The 23413-nt window shown below is 39.8% G+C and overlaps 1 protein-coding gene across 4 annotated transcripts; it reads left to right on the top strand.

Annotated features, from left to right (window-relative positions):
- Positions 1-1081: 1081 nt before the first annotated feature.
- Positions 1082-22449, top strand: LOC127446629 (transmembrane protein 182-like). Of its 4 annotated transcripts, XM_051707707.1 has the most exons (8): positions 1082-1256; positions 3992-4121; positions 6224-6270; positions 6344-6381; positions 19887-20025; positions 20393-20491; positions 20591-20728; positions 20874-22449. In XM_051707707.1, coding segments are annotated over exons 1-8 (861 nt in total). In that variant the 5' UTR covers positions 1082-1255; the 3' UTR covers positions 21143-22449. The 4 variants fall into 4 exon arrangements, with proteins under 4 accessions (XP_051563667.1, XP_051563669.1, XP_051563668.1 ...); XM_051707709.1 differs by lacking the exons at positions 6224-6270; positions 6344-6381; XM_051707708.1 differs by lacking the exons at positions 1082-1256; positions 3992-4121; positions 6344-6381 and having other exon boundaries at positions 6075-6270.
- The last annotated feature ends 964 nt before the right edge of the window (positions 22450-23413 follow it).

The raw sequence follows: 23413 nt of genomic DNA, 5'->3' as shown, positions 1-23413 counted from the left end.
TCTGAATGAGTGGTTGCATACCAGCTCCTTTTATACCCGTATGTCCGGGAGAGTGGCATACAAATTCCACTGACCAATTCTCATTGGCAAATGAGCATTTAAAAAAAGCAGAGGTGTTTGGGGCTCCCAAGAGTGACCCCTAGTGTCACTACATCGACACAACATGGAGTGAGTGACAGATAGGGAACATGCCCTGTACAATGATGACAAAATCAAGGAGATTCTCACTTGACAGTCTACTACCACTTCTGCAGTCTGCTTAAAGGAATCGTGCACCCAAAAATGGAATTACGTCATAATTTACTCACCCTTATGTCTTCCAAACCCGTATTAATTATTTTTCCCTGAAGAACACAAAAGGAAATAATTTAATAAAGGTTCAATAGGCTGAATTTCATACAATGTTAGAACAACATAGTCACACACTTTAATACGGTTTAATACTGAGAAGTGCACAACACAACCAAATTAGCAAAGCAAATAAAAGCTGAAAACACAACGGAAATACAGTAAGCCACAACACAACAAAATAATGCCACAACACAACTAAATAAAGCCACAACACAATGGAAAACCACAGCACAATGGAAATAAGCCACAACACTATGAAATTAAGCCACAGCACAGCGAAATGAATGGAAAATAAATATTTTTTAAGCACTAAATTTTATCTTCTGGCAAACTTGCTGCAAATTCGTGGCAAATTCACCACTTATTATTTTCACATGCAAGTGAGCTTTGTGGCAAACTCTTCATTGTCGCCAAAGGTTTGCTAGAGGTTCACCACTACCAGTGAGGAGCTGCAAACTTCTGGCAAACATTTGCAATGAACCGCAAGCTCATTTGCATGTGAAAATAATGAGTGGGATATTTGCGGCAAGTTTGTGGAAAGTTTATAAAAACTCTAGATTTTTTTGTAAGGGCTGCTCAGAATATGCAGAGAGCTGCTTGTCCCACTAAAGATCACAACATGACTTCACCAGTCAAGGCATCACAAGAGAGCATTGAGTATGGAACTGAGCATTTCCTCTGAGCACTTTGGTGTCCGAGTGGGGGCTGCAGCCTGCATACAGCCCATTTTCACGGGAGCAGGACACAATATAAGAGCTGTTGGTATGCAAGAATAGCTGCAGCTACTATGACGTCATTTTTGCACCATTGCCCAGAATGGATTCGAGCAAATGTTTATGAAGTTATGTGGTTTAAGAGTTCTGGTAGAAACCCAACCAGGTATTGGCCAGACCACTAAAGGACAAGTAAGTACAGCATTTTATAATAACTTTGTTGTTGTTGCTGATCATTTTGTTGTGTTGTATCTAATACATTTCGTCATGTTGTGGCTTATATTCATTGTGTTGTAGGTTATTTCTGTTGAGCTGTGGCTTTTCCATTGTGTTGTGGCTACAATTTATTGTGTGTGGCTTATTTCTGTTGTTCTGTGGCTTATTTCCGTTGTGTTTTCAGCTTTTATTTGCTTTGCTAATTTGGTTGTGTCGTGCATCCCTTGGCCACCGTACTTTAACATTCAATAAAGAGTCATAGTCCTCTGAAGACATACGATCACTTTGTATAATAAACAGACCATAACTCAAGTCATTATTCACTCTAAATTTAAATCAAGCCAAATATATTCCGTAAACAATGCTAAAATCCTGTGTGGTGGCTACGTCGATAACATCAAACATTCTTGGCTCTTGCCTTGTCTCGTGACCAAACGTAATGATGTCATGTTGCAAGAACAAATGAGGTTGTGATTTGACATCATGAAGAGGGAATCATGACTTAAATTATGGTCTGTTTATCATACAAAGTGTCTGTATGCCTTCAGAAATGTGGTCGACCAAGGCAAATAAATCAGCCGATATTCATATTTTAAAAACACTGAAGATAACTTTTAGATATAATTGCGCATATAATTGTCTGCTTGCATATGAAGGAGCCATCTGAATCCTGCAAAAGACAAATCGGAGTTTGTTTTGTACTTATAATTAGATTAAATTACATTTTAAAATACTTATAATCAAAATAATTACTGTTACTTTTTTATGGATTACAAGATTACATATTAATTGGGCAACAACAATAAATTGTTCATAATTAATTGATCCACCTAATTCTTTTTTTTAATTTTCTTTATCTTTAATATTTTTAATTCTAAATCAGCCTCCTGCTGATAAACATTCTGCAAGTCTTCGAGTGTTTCCAGAGGAAAGGGGTAGGGGATGGGGAGGGTTGTGGAATTGCACACACATACCTGATACTAGACACTAGCCAGGTGGCTATAATCACACTGAAGATGGTGAAGATGGTCTCACTAAGAATTTGACCAAAGGATTTACAAAAATCATTTCACTTTTAAGAAGACACAGGGTGAAAACATTACAGTGCAATGTAAATCCTGCCTTACAAAACGTAATATCCTATCCACTGCAAACAATTCTATGTCAAATGTAAAGAAGCATTTGGAGGTGTTCTTGCATGTTTTCTCAGCTTTATATTGCATATCTAACCAACTCCTAAGGAACATATATTTTTTTAATATTATTTAAATTATCACTCTATGTGTCAAATAACCATGTGTCGTATGTATTTGGAATGGTTTTGTCCATTAATTTCATTAAAATGCACAAGTACAGGTCAATTCATATTCACAATCTAATACACACATAAATGTCGAACCGACTCCATTTGTGTGGTAAAGGAAGTTCTAGTTTCACAAATTAATTTTGTACTCTGCTTCAAAAATTAAATGAATTCACTTTTGCTTTTGTGCTAACTTTTTTTTTTTTTTGTGATGCTTTTTCACAAATATAACAGATCTGATCTGTAAGCACACATTGATGGTGTTTGTAATGCCTAAATTGCTGGAGAAAGACCGTGTATTTTTACGCACCCCAGGGTACCTGTCCATAATTCTAGAAACTCTCCCATAAGAAATGCTTGTAAGAACTCAATCATATTTGAGTCTGTCATTGATGGAGGGCCTAGTGCTAAAAGCACTACTCAAACGATTAGACCAGGGGCCGGCAACCTTTTTGACATGGAGTGGTGGTATTTTTTTCCTGGTCAATGGCTGTGCCGACATGTCATTATGTCATTGTAATCATGTAATCATTAGCACGCAAGCAACAGCGAGAGAGGAGCTGGCTATTTTATTTATATGATGTTTTTTGCACCTGTATCTACATCTTGATGTAATCCTCCCTCATGATCATGCAGCGTGTTTTCATCAGCTGAATGGGAGGCTAAACACTATTAAAGTGTGACGAGACTCATGCTGTGCATGCAAGCCATTCACGCATCACAAGCCAATAAAATATTTTGCCCTTTTCGGTGAATCGCACCTGCAAAATCCTAAATAACTTTATTTCCAGGTTTAATTTATATTTTTAGTAGACTTTGCATTTAATTTTGCGTGTGACCATGGTTTAAGGAGGGTGTACCTGTATGCTGGGTTGGAAATCTCAAGGATTAATAATGGTGTTTTCCTTATTACATCACGTGTTGTTCTGAAAGCAAAAAGAAACAAATGAAACACGGGATGTAGGCTGTCATCCATGCAGCCTGACCGAAGCAAAGGGGGCATGTATACTCGAGTGATTAACGGAACGTGAAGCTCTGCTGGCTAATGATGCATGAATGGCTTGCACGTGCTGCACGAGTCTGTTGGGTATACTGTAGTCTTGTCACATTTTAACTTTTTGTTTAGCCTCCCATTGAGCTCATGAAAACACGCTGCATGATCATGAGGAAGTATTACATCAAGATGTAGATTGGAATGCAGGTGCGGAATTTTATATGAATAAACAGTCTACTCCTCTCTCACCGTTGCTGCTGTGTCAGTGATTACCCCTCTGCATGCCAATGCTGACATGCATGCCATAGGTTGCCAACCCCTGGATTAGACCATGGCTTCTCATGACCAAAAAGTATGCAAGTAACTGAACATTGATGATGTACTCTATACATTCTATGTCTACATCATATCCAGTGACCTTCAATAATCCTGGCGGATGTCCACGAGACCAGGGCAGAGCTGGCAGAGGACCAAGAGACCAGGGTGGAGCCAGCGGATGGCCAGGAGCCCAGGGCGGAATCAGCAGGACAGACAGGGGAGCGAGGTGAGTGAAGCTGGCGACTCTGGAATAGTCATTGCAGCTGGGGACTGTGGAATAGTCAGGGCAGCTGGGGTCTCAGAGGGCAAAGTCAGGGAAGTTGGGGACTCTGGAATTGTCAGGGCACTAGGGGACTCTGCAATAGTCAGGGAAGCTGGGGACTCAGAGGGCGAGGTCAGGGCAGCTGGGGACGATGGAATGGTCAGGGTACTAGGGGACTCTGGAATAGTCAGGGCACTAGGGGACTCTGGAATAGTCAGGGGATTAGGGGATTCTAGAATAGTCAGGGGATTAGGGGATTCTGGAATAGTCAGGGGACTAGGGGACTCTGGAATAGTCAAGGCACTAGGAGACTCTGAAAAGGGCAATAGCACAGAACCAGGAACCTCTTGTAGCACTGTAACAGGAACCACTGAACCTGGTTCCTGGTCCATGTCCTCCTGCCAGGCTATAATTGTAAATAAAGAATTTTGTTCTTCAGTAACTTGCATGGTTAAATAAAGTTTAAATAAATAAAAGAACCTCTGGGACCACTGAGGCTGGGACCACCTTGGCTGGATGCCGCCTCTGGTGAGGGAGCATTGGGAGCCACAAGAGGAGTAGGTAGGTATCCCACTATGTAGGGTGAGAAGCTTAGCTGTAGGGCATAACTGATGCATTGTTCAATGGTAAAACTAAATCTGCCTCCTGGTAGACAAGATTTAATGGGCTCATTCAGATCATACGTGTAAAGGTCTTCCAGTTCAAGGTCTCCCCAGTTAACACAGCTTGCAAGGGCACAGAAAAGCTCAGTATATTCCTCTATAGATTTATTCCCTTGCCGAAGGTACAAAAGTTCCACTGCTGGATCTATATTTTTTGGGTCTTGTCTTCTGTTATGCCAGTACTCGGAGAGCAAAGGAATAGAATCCAAGTGCAGTGTTTATTGAACCAAGACTGCGAAGACACAATGAAACAAGAACCAAAACAAGACTGATGATACAGCCATGAATGGACAAGACCAGACAATGAACACAGGAAACATGAGGGGTTAAAGACACATGAATCTAATGATAAACTAGAAAAACCTGGGCAAGAGAATGACAGGAAATAAGAACAAGGGAAAGAGGAAATACAAGATTTATCAAAATAAGTGTCCATGAAACACTATTACAAAATAAGAGTTAATTCACAAAAGACACCAAATACCTTACAAGGCCAGAGATAACTCAAAAACAATCAGATTAGATTACCCCACAAATATAATCCAAGAGATCACATTACTGATTTAAAGTTGTCATGTAATTTGTAATCAGTACTGGATTACAATTCAGAAGTAATCTACCCAGCACTGTGTATGTTTAGTGCTCTTACTGTTTGTCCAGGGCTAATTTACTGCTTTGACAAAGAATAAGGTATCTGGTGTGTGATGACAGTCACTAGGGGAAATCTATCATGGTGGAAGCACTCTTATGTTATATTTTCTCTCAGATGTAGGAGCAAAACAAAAATACCTTAATAGAGCTTTAAAGGTATTTCTCAAGAACATGAATGCATTTAATTTGGACATTAGTATCTTGAGACATGGTTAGATCTATTTCACAGTTAAATAAACTTTTCACAGTAGCACAGCTATTTTTATTAAAGAAGGTAACTAAATACTGACTCCAGAAACACATGATGACACATTCTATTTTCTATACCATTACCTCACCAGTACCCACCAAATTCAATTTATGAAAATCCCACATGCTCTGATTGCAGTGTAACATGATACAACATAGCGTTACAGTCATAAAATTATGATTGTCAGTCACGGGACTCTTCAGTCACTTATAACTAGACTTTTAACTGTTATTTATTTAACTGAACTGTTAACACTTCTGTTTTAAAATAAGTCTCTACAGCTGGAGTCTAAGAATAGCGGTGTCTGATCCTTTTTAGTCATTGCACAGTGGCCACACAGTGAGTGACAGAACACACCATTTGGATAGAAAAACAAGGAATAATGTGGACAACGGAGGAAAATAATGAACAACCCAGCAAAATACTATTGGTAACACACACCAGCAGGAAATGTGAGAGATTAAAATCGACATCAAGACTGACAGAAAATCATTGTTTAGCAGGCATGCGTCTGGAAGTGCTACAGTTCCTGGCTGGGTTCTTTGGAGCTGTAAGTTCAATGTTCCTGCTGGGATCTCTTGGGTCTGATTACTGGCTTTTAACATCTGAATCTTGTGAACAAGGTGATGCTGCTGTTTCCAGACTATGGAGAGTCAAAGAGGTTAGACTTGGAGATATTTGCCATTTGTTAAAAAGCTAAAACTACTGAAACAATGTGTTTGATAAGACTCTAAAATGTACATAGTGTCATTATGAGAGATTTCACAGATTCAGAGCTCTTATCTGTGCTACACCAGACATATGAAGATAAAATACGCCTGCTGACAAACCATTAGAATTTTAAGATTAAACCTGTTCTGCACTGGGGTAAATATTGTTTTGCTTCAGTACTGTTAAAAATGTCGAAACCGAAACAAAAGCAAAAAACTGTTACAGTACCTTAAATGACTTTCTTTCTCGCTTGAAACACAAAAAGAGATGTAAAAGATATATATATATATATAAAATATATATATTTTGTTGGCCGTGGTTCATTGGTGAATCTTTCTCTGCTGGACCATGGGTAGTGTAGTTGTTCACCAGGGATTTTGCTATTAAACATGATTTTTAAACAATGAAGTTGAAATAATGCAGACTGATGGCTTCAACAAAGACATATACCATCAATAAAAAACCTCAGAGCTCACAGTAGGTCTGTCTTTAAAGGTTTATAAGTTATCATTAAAAATCTATTTTCTATCTAAAAATTTTTGCACTCTATAGCAGAGGATGCAGCAGACAACCGTTATGTGCCACAGTTTGGCATGACTGAACAGCATCACTGACTACTGTGATTAAGACACCATCATCTTTTTTACATGCCGAAAGTGCGCTTGACTACACTGCGCATCTGGATATATGCCAGGTTATAATGTTCTCCATCATTTGATCATTATTTGATGAATTGCTGCTGATGTGATCGATAGAAAATTTACACTAACATCTCTTTTAAATAAAAAATATTTTACCACCTGCTTTCATAAGGCAAGATATTTTTTGTTAATGAAGCGCGAACTATAATAAGCTTTATGTACATAGAATGAAGGTGTGTTTGAGTGGAAAGGAATGACAATGACTCAAAATGCAGCATAATTTTAGCACTGATTATGTTGGATAAACTAGATTCCGGTTGGTTAGTAAAAAAGACACAGGTTTTTGCACTGAAAAACCATGCGCAAAAGTGGCACAACTGTTTAGTGGATTCACCCCCATCTCCTGAAAAAAATTACCTCATTTTGTAAGTACTCAGAAAGCCAAAAAGGAATTGTAATTACTTTTGCTCCTGTAATTACTTTTTAGATTACTTTTTGCATCACATTCTATAGTTGGCATTTATGATAATGAACTGCACCGGTATGTATCAATACACACATTGGGCCTCATTCATGAAACTTACGTAAATAGGCTATATGAGGAAATTGATTAATTTGTGCATAAAATGAGCCTTCCCGAAAACTTTCCGCCGGATTCATAAACCCATCATACTCCCCAGATTTTTTTATAAAACGTGTGTATGTTAGTGAATTCCAAACAGGCGTGTGCACGTTCATTCACAATTATCATTATCCACACCCATGAAAATGCCATATAAGGAAGGAACCATTTATGCTAGTAAATGCTGTTAACCTCTATTTGGAACAGTAATAAATGGTTTTTATGAATGAAGTGCATTCACATTGTAAAATTTGTATTTAGCAGGCACAAGTCTCAAAGAAAGTGAGGACTTACTGTCATCACATGTTTTTGCTGTCATATGATGCTCTTTTGTGAATCCAGCAGTTCAAGAAGTAAATTAAAATTTACATGTTTGACATGAGTGTAAAAAAATTTCAGTTCATGCCGGCAGGACGACGTGCACCACCATTAACCTTCTCTGGTTCTAAACTAAAAACAACATATTACTGTAGGTATAACATGAGCTCTGAATAATCACAAAAAGTCAAATAACTGAAGGTTACAACAAATAAAATAGCAGTGTATCTAAAATCGGCAAGAAGTTAAGCAGTACACACTAATCTGCATAATTTATTCATAACGCAAAGCATTGTTGGGAACTGGAGTGCAGCTTCTTTTCACAGTATTATTAAACACATATGTATCGCACACCTTGCTGAATAATGCGCATGCACACCTGACAGAAACGCAGGAAATAAGTTATGAAAAATATTTCTTTGTGGCTATTTGAGTCTTTGAGGCTTATTTTGTGTAAAGGATAGCAGAAACAGCACTTATCAAATCATTAGGGCTTTTCACGTTTTCCCAAGAATAATCTGGGAAGAAATTCAGACACTGTAGATATACAGATGCAAAAAACTCAGAGTGAAAATATGAGCAATTAATAATAAAATAAACAAACCATCATATCTGCAAAGATCTCTGCTCTCTAAGAGGTATGTGTTTATTCATTACATTTGTTTACAGATACAGGTGCATCTCAATAAATTAGAATGTCGTGGAAAAGTTCATTTATTTCAGTAATTCAACTCAAACTGTGAAACTCGTGTATTAAATAAATTCAATGCACACAGACTGAAGTAGTTTAAGTCTTTGGTTCTTTTAATTGTGATGATTTTGGCTCACATTTAACAAAAACCCACCAATTCACTATCTCAAAAAATTAGAATACATCATAAGACCAATAAAAAAAACATGTTTAGTGAATTGTTGGCCTTCTGGAAAGTATGTTCATTTACTGTATATGTACTCAATACTTGGTAGGGGCTCCTTTTGCTTTAATTACTGCCTCAATTCAGTGTGGCATGGAGGTGATCAGTTTGTGGCACTGCTGAGGTGGTATGGAAGCCCAGGTTTCTTTGACAGTGGCCTTCAGCTCATCTGCATTTTTTGGTCTCTTGTTTCTCATTTTCCTCTTGACAATACCCCATAGATTCTCTATGGGGTTCAGGTCTGGCGAGTTTGCTGGCCAGTCAAGCACACCAACACCATGGTCATTTAACCAACTTTTGGTGTTTTTGGCAGTGTGGGCAGGTGCCAAATCCTGCTGGAAAATGAAATCAGCATTTTTAAAAAGCTGGTCAGCAGAAGGAAGCATGAAGTGCTCCAAAATTTCTTGGTAAACGGGTGCAGTGACTTTGGTTTTCAAAAAACACAATGGACCAACACCAGCAGATGACATTGCACCCCAAATCATCACAGACTGTGGAAACTTAACACTGGACTTCAAGCAACTTGGGCTATGAGCTTCTTCACCCTTCCTCCAGACTCTAGGACCTTGGTTTCCAAATGAAATACAAAACTTGCTCTCATCTGAAAAGAGGACTTTGGAACACTGGGCAACAGTCCAGTTCTTCTTCTCCTTAGCCCAGGTAAGACGCCTCTGACGTTGTCTGTGGTTCAGGAGTGGCTTAACAAGAGGAATACGACAACTGTAGCCAAATTCCTTGACATGTCTGTGTGTGGTGGCTCTTGATGCCTTGACACCAGCCTCAGTCCATTCCTTGTGAAGTTCACCCAAATTCTTGAATCGATTTTGCTTGACAATCATAAGGCTGCGGTTCTCTCGGTTGGTTGTGCATCTTTTTCTTCCACACTATTTCCTTCCACTCAACTTTCTGTTAACATGCTTGGATACAGCACTCTGTGAACAGCCAGCTTCTTTGGCAATGAATGTTTGTGGCTTACCCTCCTTGTGAAGGGTGTCAATGATTGTCTTCTGGACAACTGTCAGATCAGCAGTCTTCCCCATGATTGTGTAGCCTAGTGAACCAAACTGAGAGACCATTTTGATGGCTCAGGAAACCTTTGCAGGTGTTTTGAGTTGATTAGCTGATTGGCATGTCACCATATTCTAATTTTTTGAGATAGTGAATTGGTGGGTTTTTGTTAAATGTGAGCCAAAATCATTACAATTAAAAGAACCAAAGACTTAAACTACTTCAGTCTGTGTGCACTGAATTTATTTAATACACGAGTTTCACAATTTGAGTTGTATTACTGAAATAAATGAACTTTTCCATGACATTCTAATTTATTGAGATGCACCTGTATGTATTTTGAGGTGTTGTGTTTATAGGCCCTATTTAAAATATGTAATTTTATTGCTGTAGTTACCTGATTTTCCCTGATATTTTAACTTCTATTCACTTCTGCACACGTTCTGGCTAACTTTTTGTTTTCATTGATTTTGTTGCTCTAAATAATCATTTACACATATGTGGGTAGTTGAAACTGAATTTCAAGCATTGTCAGCAGTGTCCTATACTATTAAAACTATTTTAAACAGCATTTTCTTATTTTGTTTTACTTTTATGAGTAACACTTATGTTTTTTTTTCTTAACATTAGTTAACTTCATTAGTTACATGAACCAACAATGAACAATACTTAATAATCTTAGTTAATGTTAATTTCTACATAGACTAGTCCATTTATAACATTACAAATTGTATAAGTTAACATAAGTTAATCCAATGTAAACTAACATGAACAAACAATAAACAACTGTATTTTTATAAATTGACATTAGCCAAGATTAAGAAATGCTGTAAAAATGTATTATACATTGTTAATGATAACTAATGCAAACCTTGTTGTAAAATGTTACCCATCAATTATTATACTTGCAATTTTCATGACCTCATATTAATTGAGACATTGGTTTATTTGTACTTCTAGAAAAAGGCTGAAAGATGATCAAAACAAGGCGATAAAATGGTGACTTGTCACAGCACCTAAAATACATATATTCCTTTATGCATGCATGTACATTTTAACCTAACATCATCATGTTGGGAAAAAACGCTATTGGACAAGTTATTTGTCATCTACCAAGCTATACAGTATAGTGCTTCTTTTTTAGTGCTTTCTATTAAAACATTTTCATGGTTTCGCCAAGGGCCCCACAAACCAGTTTCAAAGATGACTGCCAGCATCATCTTTGAAACTTCTTGGTTAAATCATGATGGTAACAGATATAGGCCTATAGGCTATTTGCAACTGGAAGAATCTTCAGAGAAATTATTAGAATGCCTGAAGAAGGTCTTTGACCGAACGCTATATATAGATTTTCAAGCTATATGACAATGTGCAGGCTTTTTCTATTTTTTTCCCGTTGTATTGGGTGCGCACCTGTCCACAGTGTGTTTATTTAGGGGTTTAACAGCATTAGCGTTGACTATATGTTATCAACTGAACGTGGTATTTGCAGATGCCAATTCAAATATGAAATCTAAATTATAGAGCTAATATCAAATAATTAAAAAAAAAAAAACGTGTCCAACCAGTCAAGTTAAAAGGCATTAATTTTTTCGAGAGAAACTAAGCACTTCTGCTGGGAAAACGATAAGCAGAGTTGGGAAACAATTATACTTAAGCAGTAAATAAACATTTCTAAATAAGTATAGGTTATGGTTTAAAAAATATAACAAAGCTTTTTTTCTTCGTCTTTTTAATTTTTTTAAATAATTTTTGATTTTTTACGGTTAATTTCATTAATTTAATTTAATTTGGTCATTAATTATTTAATTTCACTTCTATCAAAATTAAGTCTTGACAGTTTGCGTGAAAGAACACAACACGTTCAGATGTCTTACGCAGGATTTACACGTGTTTGGGAGCAGGTGTAAATTTTGTTCGTACCAACTAATGTTTTGAAAATACGAAAACTTGTATGAATCCGAGAATTTGTCAGAACGGCTTTACGAACGATTTACACAAAAATTTGTTCTGCTCATGTTTCATGAATGAGGCCCATTGGCTGCATCAGAATATGTATAATTCGCTACTATATAGTAAGCCAAAAGCAGTCTGTAAATGAAGCAGGGTGTCAGAATCCTCAGTATTTATAAAACAGTAGGCAAGAAATACCCAGAGGTGGGTAGAGTAGCCCAAAACTTTACTCAAGTAAAAGTACAATTACTTAAAAAAAAAATAATAATTACTCAAGTAGAAGTAATAGTAGTAACATAAATAATTACTTGAGTAAGAGTAAGAAAGTATTCAATTAAAAGAGTGCTCAAGTAGTAACTCGTTACTTTCACAAATGACATAATAGACGTATAACTCCCCTATATTCCATTACATAATACACATTTAACATGTATTACAGAATTATTATTATTATTAATGGAAATTCTGTCATCATTCACCATTATGTCATTCCAAACCCATATGACTTTCTTTCTTCCATGCAACACGAAATAGATATTAGACAGAATGTTTGAGTCACTAATTACTTTAAGTGAATTTTATTTTTCTCCATATTTTGAAAGTGAATGGTGACTGAGACTGTCAGTCCCTAACATTCTGTCTAACATATTTTGTGTTCCACATAATGCAAAGCGTCACACTGGTTTGGAACAACATGAGGGTATGGAAATTATGACAGAACATTAAATTATGTCTGAGCTATCACTTTAAAGGGGTAGTTTACCCAAAAATAAAAATTCTCTCATTATTTTACTCACCCTCATGCTATCCCAGATGTGTATGACTTTCTTTCTTCTGCAGAACACAAATTAAGATTTTTAGAAGAATATTTGAGCTCTGTTGGCCAAAATGTTGATGCTCCAAAAAGCACATAAAGGCAGCATAAAAATAATCCATAAGACTCCAGTAGTTAAATCCATATCTTCTGAAGTGATATGATAGGTGTGGGTGAGAAACAGATCAATATTTGTCATTTTTTTCTAGACAGCAAGGGCAATATGCAGAGAATGTGAATCACCAAAAACACAAGAAGAAGAATGTGAAGGTGATCTGTTTCTCTGTTTCTCATCCACACCTATCACATCGCTTCTGAAGATATTGATTTAACCACTGGAGTCTTATGGATTACTTTTATGCTGACTTATGTGATTTTGTTTAGCTTTAAAATGTTGCCACCCATTCACTTGCATTGTATGGACCTACAGAGCTGAAAATTCTTCTAAAAGTCATACATATCTGGGATGACATGAGGGTGAGTAAATAATGAGAATTTTAATTTTTGGGTGAACTATCCCTTTAAGGGCTCTTGTCAGATCTGGATGAATTTGTCTATAATAAGAGAGGTTTGGAAACATTTCTAGTAATTATTACGGTGAAAACGTGAAAATGTCCCACAGGGACATTATATATAATGCTGAAATATAAAGCAAAGCAAGATCATGCTTTATTAATGCCTTCTTTCGCTATTTCATAGCTCATAAAGTCCTGTGCAGATTCTTATTTCAGTGTAGTTACAGTTTTCAGTGTAAAAAGAATTTAGATGATTAGTTCTGTACAGCAGTACCTCTGCCCTCTAAATGCAGAGTACACAGCCTAGTGCGTAGGGCACCAACCCCGGTCATGGAACACATGCTGTGTCTGAAACCACCCCCTATCCACTATATAGTGCACTATTTTGAGTGTCTGCCATTTTGTAGGATTGTCTGAAGTCTGAGTGAGCCACTCGTTCCTTATTATTACCCACAATGTACACTCGACGACGGTTAATTGCCCACAATCCACCATGGGGAAGACGTACGAGCTGGGAGTTTACTGCTTCCTTCACTTCTGCAATGTTTTCTTTCATGCTGAATGTATTAAATTACTTTTTGACAAATCATTACTTGATTAAAATAACATAATAGCATATAGAGAGGCAAAACTTACAGATACATTTTAAAATGTACTCTTTATTTGATCAAATGTGTTTACTCTTTATATTAACACACAGTATATATTAAAAATGACAAACAGAATGAAGATTTATTGTATTACTATATTATTTAATAAGAATAACAACTAAGGCCCAAGTATTTTAAAAGTTAATGTGATGTTATTTCTGTGACAGCCCCAGAGATCCGACGCTTTGTGTATACGTCAGCGACCGAATTCACTCATTTCTATCACTCACTGCCATTCACTATATAGGAAATAGTGAACGATTTCGGACACAGCCACTCTCTTCGCCATATGATCGCCTTGCGCCCGCACATCCTACACGCGTGCGCGCCTCACGCACCTCGTTGTGCACGCGTAGAAATGCTGTCTGTTCGCGCTCCAGTGATCAATCACGCGAACAGCAGAGCTAAGGCATTTATTTACACTTAACTTGGATTTTTACATGGATTTATAGTTAATCCGCCTGAAGTAGCTGCGATAGTTTCCAATACCCCCGCGAGGGCGCGGGGTAAATGCGTAAATACTGCTCAAGACATGCGGGACACGGGACAAAGCGCACTGATATATTGCTGCACTGATTTAAAAATGTACACTTAAAAACTGATGTCATAACAGCCCAGTTACAGAATCACCCTGAAAATGACCATCACATTAACACAGAAAAGCCTGTGTTAGCACCAGAGCCAAAACTTACCTCAGCGTGCTGCCTTAAGTTGAAGCTGTGATTTTAATCTTGAAATATCAGCTTGTCTTGGTGTTAAATGAAGGCATTGCATGATGAAACTATTCTTTTTTTTCACTGTGCAGAGCGAAGAAAATGTTTCACTTTGAAGAGTTTGATGCTGCAGCATTGATGACTTTAGTGACAGTCTGTGACAGTATGTGCAGTTGTGTGAATTTCCACTCCGGTAAAAGTTCCATTCAATAATTTCTCAATAAATGATGCATTAATTAAAATTAAACCCAGTAATGTAACGACAGGAACGCTGCCCTTTGTAAAGAAGTAAAAGTAAAAAAAATTCATTAGAAATTTACTTGAGTGAGAGTAAGAAGTACCCACTTTTAAACCTACTCTAAAAGTAATTTCTTTTCCACAAAGTTACTCAAGTAAATGTAACAAGAGTAAATGTAGTGCGCTACTACCCACCTCTGGAGATACCCGGATGACCTACTACATCTGGCGACATTCTAAAGTGTGCATCCAATGGATACTTTACTATCCCGCAATGCTATCCCGCAACGAACGTCATATTCAAAACAAATTAAAAAAAAATAAACAGCTGAGAACCAGAAACTTGTTCCTTGTGGTTAAATTGTACCTGTTTAACAAAACCAGAACAGATTGTTTATGCGGGTGTTATTACGTCATATATTCGTGTCATGGAACAATGCCCATGTTCCTTAAATATGTCTGGGACTGTATTCATAGAACTCACCTGCATACCTAAAGAATGTGCTTTTTTTAATGGCCGAGATGTTTTTCATCAAATGCAATGCATACTCTGACAGCATGTGATTTTGGATGCAGCCCTTGACATTTGCTCCATTGTCCCTGCTGAATATGTGTAACGGGAGCCAGCTGGTAGGTAGCTGTGCAGTATGTAAACCTCAAACTCCTGGCCTCAAGAGACGCACTAGCGACTGACACTAGAGGCTGTAGCCTTTAGCCTCCTCGTTAGCACGCCCGTCTCCCATGCCAGAGATGCCAGTTTGAATCCCGTTTTGAGCGGGTCGTCAGGACCGGTTACATATACAAAAGTAACATTTCGGGAGAAGCCTCATTAAATATGACAATATGAGGCATATGAGGGTAAAATAAGTAAATAAGTGAAAATGTCCTGTTTACTTTCGTAACCTCCGTTCCCTGATGGAGGGAACGAGACATTGTGTAGATGTAGTGACACTAGGGGTCACTCTTGGGAGCCCCAGACACCTCTGCTTTTTTTAAAAAAGGCCAATGAGAATTGGTGAGTGGAATTTGCATGCCATTCCCCCGGACATACGGGTATAAAAGGAGCTGGTATGCAACCACTCATTCAGGTTTTGTGCTGAGGAGCCGAGACCAGGTCCCGGCCATTTCAGCAGGTAGTTTAGCGTTCAGCGTCTCATTCCCTCCATCAGGGAACGGAGGTTACGAATGTAACAGGACGTTCCCTATCTGTCACTCACTCGACATTGTGTCGATGTAGTGACACTAGGGGTCCTTATACAAAACGCCACAACTATCTGAACTGTGTTATGTGAACTGGTGGTGTGTGACGGGCAGACCACTGTGTGCCTCGTAGCCAGCATACCAGACCATCACGTAACCTCCCCCAACGCTCTTATGAGCATCGAACGGTCCATCAGGAACAAGTTGACTGCCCAACTATAGGGACAGGCTAACCCAGCCGAGTGGGGGGGTATTTTGTGTGGAATATGTCACATGGTCTTACCGAGTCTTGTCGGAAGTATGTCATGTGGAGAGGTCCTACCCGAAGGGGGAGGAGTTTCTACAGAGCAAGGCGACTGGGGGCAGAGGGGCCTCTGCCCAAGGAAGATGCAGTTTGCCGACAGGGAAACAATTTTTCGGAAGATATCACATGGGGTCGCCTTCGGGGAACTAGCACATGTGGATGTGGATGAGGCTGGCTCAACCCGGAGATTGCAGAACCTCGCAAAGGTGTTGGGTGTTGCCCAGCCCGCTGCTCTGCAGATGTCTGCCAAAGAGGCACCACTGGCCAAGGCCCAGGAGGCCGCCACACTCCTGGTAGAGTGGGCTCGTAACCCCACAGGGGGTGGCATGTCCTGAGCCTGATATGCTATCACGATACATAGCCTGGTCGGGGTCTCAGGATCACGTGAGAGTTGCATACGGCACCCCAGCCCGTCTTGGAGGCGTCTATTGTAACCCGTAGAAATGCAAGGTCGGTCCAAGGGCTGAAGAGGCGGCAACAGATCGGCGTGATGGTCACGCGAAGTGTCCCACGATGCCATGCCCATCTCGGGACTCGAGTCTGAAGCCAGTGCTGAAGCGGTCTCATATGCATCAACCCGAGCGGTGTGGCCGCCGCTGAGAATGCAATATGCCCCAGGAGTCTCTGAAAAAGTTTCAGTGGAACCGCTGTCCTCTGTCTGAACGCCTTCAGACAGTTCAGCACCGACTGTGCACTCTCGTTCGTGAGGCACACTGTCATTGGAGTCCAACTCCAATCCGAGGAAAGAGATGCTCTGAACCGGGGAGAGCTTGCTCTTTTCCCAGTTGACCCGAAGCCCCAGTCGGCTGAGGTGCTGGAGCACGAGGTCCCTGTGTGCGCACAACAACTCTCAAGAGTGAGCTAGGATTAGCCAGTTGTCGAGATAGTTGAGGATGCAGACGCCCACTTCCCTTAGCGGGGCAAGGGCTGCCTCTGCAACCTTCGTGAAGACGCGAGGGGACAAGGACAGGCCGAAGGGGAGGACCTTGTACTGGTACGCCTGGCCTTCGAAGGCAAACCGCAGGAAGGGTCTGTGTCGAGGTAAGACCAAGACGTGGCAGTACGCGTCCTTCAGGTCTACCGCCGTGAACAAATTTTGATGCCGGACGCTCGTTAGAGTGCGTTTTTGCGTCAGCATCTTGGACGGGAGTCTGTGCAAAGCCCAGTTCAGTACTCGCAGGTCCAGGATTGGTCACAACCCACCGTCTTTCTTCGGTACGATGAAGTAAGGGTTGTAGAACCCTTTCTTCATCCCGGCTGGAGGGACAGGCTCTATCGCACCCTTACGCAGAAGGGTAGCGATTTCCGCACGCAAGGTAGCGGCGTTCTCGCCCTTGAACCTGGGAGGGCGCCTGGCAAACTGAATCGCGTAGCTGAGTCAGACGGTCCAGGTCAGCCATCGCGATGGGTTGAAAAGTGCGAGCCATGCACCCAAACTCCGGGCGAGGGGGACCAAGGGAATGATCACATCGGATGTACCGTGCGATCGAGCCCTGTGGCCTTGCTGAGTCCAGGGACATCGAAGCACTTACCTGGCTCCTCCAGGGTGGACATTGCCTGCCCGAGAGACCGCACCGTGACCTTCATCGCCTGGTGAGCGAGGTCAGTCGCCGAGCGCAGTTCCTGCATCAATCCGGGGTCAGAACTACCCTCGTGCAGTTCTTTTAGCGCCTTGGCTTGGTGTACTTGCAGGAGAGCCATGGCATGCAGGGTGGAGGTGGCTTGTTCAGTGGCACCGCAGGCCACAGTCATCAGGGACGACGTAAATCTACAGGCTCTGGATGGGAGCTTAAGGTGACTCGCGCCAGGTGGCGGCACTCAGGGGACACAAGTGTACCGCGAGCGCCTTATCCACCTGGGGGATCACTGATTACCGCCTGGCCACTCTACCATCGAGGGTAGTGAGAACAGGGGAGCTGAAAGACCAGGACCGGGAAGTAAAAGGTGCCTCCCACGATCTTGTCAGCTCCTCATGCACTTCCGGGAAGAAAGGAAAGGGGGCGGGGCGTGGCCAATGCCCCGAGCCCAGGAACCAATCGTCAAGCCGCGAGGGTTCAGGGGAGAGTGGAGGGTTCCACTCTAGCCCGACGCTCACGGCCGCCCGGGAAAGCATGTCCATCATTTCCGCGTTGGCGTGAGACTGGGCGACCGTTCCTGAAGGAGGAAGCCCAGCCGAAGCCTCTGCGTCAGACTGGACGAGCCCGCTCTCCGATGCTGCACTCGATAACTCATCATCTTCCCGAGCTCCGAACCTGAAGTTGAACTCGTGCTGAGACGAGCCGGCGGTCTCGTGCGAGAGCCCGATCGGGGTAAGCGAGCATGCTAGTGAATGGGAGGTCCGTGTGGTGATACCCGGCGGAGCTGGTCCCATTGATGTCCCCAATCGCCCCCAGTGCTAACCGACGCGGCCTCAAACCCGTAGGTAGAAGGACTGGTGCGGGGAGCCGCTTTCTTACAAAAGCAAGCCGCGACTGCAACGTTGCCATGGTCATGTTCTCGCAATGAGGACATGACTCATCCACGAACGATGTCTCTGTGTGGGCAGTGCCCAGACACGTAAGACAGCGATCATGGCCATCAGAAGTGGAGAGATAATGACCGCAAACAGGAGTAACACACAAATGGAAAGGCATCTTTAAAAAGACGTTCCGTGTGTGTGCCACTCTTTTTATGAATGAAAATATACTCTTTTAGAATATACTCTCTTATTTTCGCTCTGCTGAAGCGCCCAGGGGCGTTCTCTGCACTCCACGGGTGCAGAGGGGGAGAAGCCGCTGAAATGCGCCATAAATCCAGCAGTTTTGAGGTGCGTCTTTGGAGGGAATTGAATTCAGTGCACTGAATACAACCGCTCGGCTCCGAAGAGAAAATCTGAATGAGTGGTTGCATACCAGCTCCTTTTATACCCATATGTCCGGGGGAGTGGCATGCAAATTCCACTCGCCAATTCTCATTGGCCTTTTTTAAAAAAAGCAGAGGTGTTTGGGGCTCCCAAGAGTGACCCCTAGTGTCAATACATCGACACAACATCGAGTGAGTGAAAGATAGGGAACAGTTTTTTTTGTGTGAACTATCCCTTTAAAGGTGCACTCAGTAAAGACATGAAATGTAATTTTGCAATATATGTAGGAAATCATGACCATTAACATTAAAATGAAGACTCCAGTCACGTCAGTAACCTTATAAAAGCTGTTTTGTTCTATATGGAGAGGGTCCGCACATGGGGGCTGCCATGTTAGAATCACATGACCAGCCGAATACTATTCGCTTAATCTCAGTAACCGTCCTGTTATTTGATACTTTCACTCGCTGATTAAAGTAATCATGGCTGACTATGAATACTACATTTCTACAATGGCATCTGACACTGAAAACTATTTATTTTAAATGATGCTGCATCCAAGCCGCTAGGTGTCACTATAAGTCCAAGATGACACAAAAAGAAAAGTTACTGAGTGCTCCTTTAAGATATTATAAATAATAATAATAATAATAATAATAATAATAATAATAAATAGTATCATTTATTTCTTGGCTTATTTTATTTTTTATCAATGTTTTATTAGGACATCTCACACGTGCAACCAGATGGTAGTAACCAGGCTGAGAACCCCTATTTGTTCTATCATGAGGGCCTCTTTTGGAGATGTTCTGACCAGAGGGGTTCAAATGGAGACCAGGAGAGCATGTTGGCATTTTGGATCAGTAGGTCAAATCTTTATTTTTTACTTGGTTTCAAGCATACAAAATTTAAAAACCTAACATACAAATAGGTTATAAAGATACCAAATCTTTAAAGGCAAAGCTATTTCCCCCCCTCTTCAATGTATATGCGGGTCAAAACTATACAATTAGATAACATCGCAATTAGATTACATTTTGTCAATGAAAATACATTTTAATGATGATTTAGATTGTGTGTGTATACTGTACCTAACCTCAGGGGGGACAGTCACTGTAATAAGTATAGGGTACAAAATGGCTAAAGGCTTCCCAATTTAAAAGGCCTTTTTGATTTTTTTTCCTTCCAAACAAGTTGTTAATGCAAACATACCGATTCAATTTTTTCCAGCTAATCAACCACCCAAGAAGGTTTGCATGCCAGCTTACCTGTCTCATGCTCCTCTCTCTAGACGTAGCAATAGTTTTCTACACTCAGATTTTGCTACAGGTGAGAACTTGAGCAACAATTTCAAATTATGCCTGACTGTAAATTTTGTCATTTATTGTGTTTTCAAAGTAGTAATCCAGCTAAATTTTCCATTGCTAGTACAAAGGGCTTTTTGGTGTGTTATTTTCGTGCTGGGAGTCATCTCTGTGATGATTGGTGGGTTTGTCACAATCTGTGCTACCTCAGGGATGAGCCATCGCCTTTATGAGGCTGGAGGGGCTCTCTTTATAACTGGAGGTGAGAAAAGCTAAGTTAATAAACTATCCTATAAACTATACTAAGAGATTTTATATTTAAACATTCTTCTAAAATAGGCTTTTACATTTTTTTTTTCCTCTTTCCCTCTCTCTTTTACTTGATCTTTCTTTCCCTCCCCCTGCAGGTGTCTTAATCTGGTCTGTAGTGCTGTTGTTTGCTGTGTGGGTGCAGGTCTCAGACTCTTTAGAGCGATACGGCCTTCAGCGAAGACGCTTAGTTTGTCCTAGTCTGCAGCTCAGAGTGCACTATGGTCCGTCCTTTATGCTGGCTCCCACTGCTGCCTTTTTCTGCCTGCTTACTGGCCTACTCCTCCTGCTCATTTCATCAGTCAGCAGAGCATCAGTCAGACAAACAGAGAAACAGCCATTCTCAGTGCAAGAGGAACGTGTGTAATGCCTTTGTATATAAATGACAATGACTCTTTCACTCCCAATATACAAAGGAATTGTGCTATATTTGGCATTGCTAAAATAACTCCTTAGTGTAAGTTGAAACTCATGATCCGACCCAGGTGCAATGAACCTACTGATCTATGCACTACAGCTAAGTGGAGATATAGTCTATCCATCTGCCATTGCTGTTAATGTACAGTAGGTCAGCCAGGGAAAATTAGTGTTTAAAAGAAAATAAACGATTGCATTTAAAGTAAAGGGCAGTTGTCTGATTGTCTGTTTAGACTTATAAAATGTAAAAATTAGCAAACAGTAGCTACATTGTTTTGTGCTTGTTGTCTTAAATATAATACAATACAAATTGTAATTCTCTAGCACAGGGGTTCTCAACAGGGGTGGTAATGCCCCCCCAGGGGGCGTTCAGATGATGCCAGAGGGAGCTGAGAGCAAATTAGGAGAGAGGAGGGCATTAGGTTACAAATGGGGAGCGTTTATCAGTCATATTAATCAAATCGATCGTTAACTTCCTCTTTGCATAAAAACGTTTATCTAGAAACCATTTGAATTCGGCTCAGAATTCCACATGACCACCCTTGAATTTACTATAGTAACACTAACTGTACTTTAGGCAGAAATAGACTCATAATAAATATTATCATATCACTACTTCAACTCAATTAAATTTGTAATAGTCTACATTAGGGGAATGAGAGAATATAATTCATTATTGTTACAACTTATAAATGTTTATATTTTGTATTAATTGTTTATAAATGTGTTTAGGGTAGGCCTACTGTTTATAATTACAAAACTGCCATAGTTTGTTTTTATAGAAATCATGTTACATCTAACCATAGTTGTGAAGATCCATGCTTCCATGTGCTTACCATGGTCTACAAACACCAGTGTTACAACTATGAATAAATAAATACATACATTTATATTATCATAAGGGCAAATGCAAAATATACATTTTAAAAGATGGAATAGAAATGCATCATTCCTAAATGCGTCAATCCTTTAGCTTAAAAATCAGGCTAAAATATATTTTTTGAGTGTAAGAAAATATGACTGGTTTTGTTTGCCTTCAGAAATTCCAAGAGATGACTCATTTGAATCAATAAGAACCTGATGAAAGGAGTTCCAACTCAGTCATGTTAGAATAATTTAGCCACATAAATTAGGATAACTTTTTACTTTTTATAGATGTTATAGATAACCTTACTGTTGTGAATACCAGAAAATTTATATCTGCATCCAACTCAAAATCAATGCTGTACTTTAGAATAAGAATTTCAGTTGGACAAACTATGCAATATTATTGGTCTTTTCACTTATTTTTTAAATATAATAAAAATATCACTTTTATTATTAGTTTTTGTCTTCACATTTTCATTTTATAGGCCCCAGATATAGCCCTCCATCTGGGGGATGAAGTAGGAGGGGCGTTCATCCAAAAAAGGTTGAGAACCACTGCTCTAGCACATTTAAAAACAACTGTAGTTGGTAACTGTAGTTGACCATAGTGCTTTCCAAATAGTAATTGAGAACATTTTAGACATATAACAAACATAAAATCAACTTGCATCGTAAGTTCAAAAGACTCTTGAACATTGTTGTTGCTCTGCTTCAAAAGCCAAATAATAAAAAAAAGGTTTTAAGACGTAAAAGTCTCTGTAGTTGGCGAGGATCTAATAGTTAGAGGAAGATTGCTCCAAAGTTTGGGAGCAATAAAAGAGAAGACACAGTCACCTTTAAATTTTAATTAAGAACGAGGGACAAACAGTAGCATTTGGGTTGAAGATCTCAGAGGTCTGGTGGTGTGAAGGGGAAAGATAAGATCCACAATGTACTGTGGAACAGAGTCATGTAAAGCCTTCACTGTAAGTCTGGACAAGTCATTGAACTTAAAAAATGTATGGAAAAGTAAATTTTTCTGTGGTAAAAAAGCTGGGTTAACTCAACTTAACTTAGTTGTTATCTATGCTTTGACTCAAGTTACATTGATATAAAAATATAATTTTTTTTAACTAAGTAAGTTTTGTTGTGACAATAGAAAACAATTGAAAATCTGTTAGATTTAACAGTTTTGTTCACATAACAAGTAAAACTAAATAAATGTTTTTTGTTTTTTTAATAATTCTTGTGAAACACACTCAAATAATGACAAGGACTTCCAAGTGTGATGAAGATCAAGGTTCTTTACTGAGACTCAAACTGAAATTACAAAAACATAAGCAGCATATCAGATGCTGTGTTCACGCAGACATAT

Source organism: Myxocyprinus asiaticus, chromosome 9, assembly GCF_019703515.2.
Source record: "Myxocyprinus asiaticus isolate MX2 ecotype Aquarium Trade chromosome 9, UBuf_Myxa_2, whole genome shotgun sequence".
In the NCBI taxonomy this organism is placed as follows: domain Eukaryota; kingdom Metazoa; phylum Chordata; class Actinopteri; order Cypriniformes; family Catostomidae; genus Myxocyprinus; species Myxocyprinus asiaticus.
This window is presented reverse-complemented; position numbering and strand designations above follow the sequence as displayed.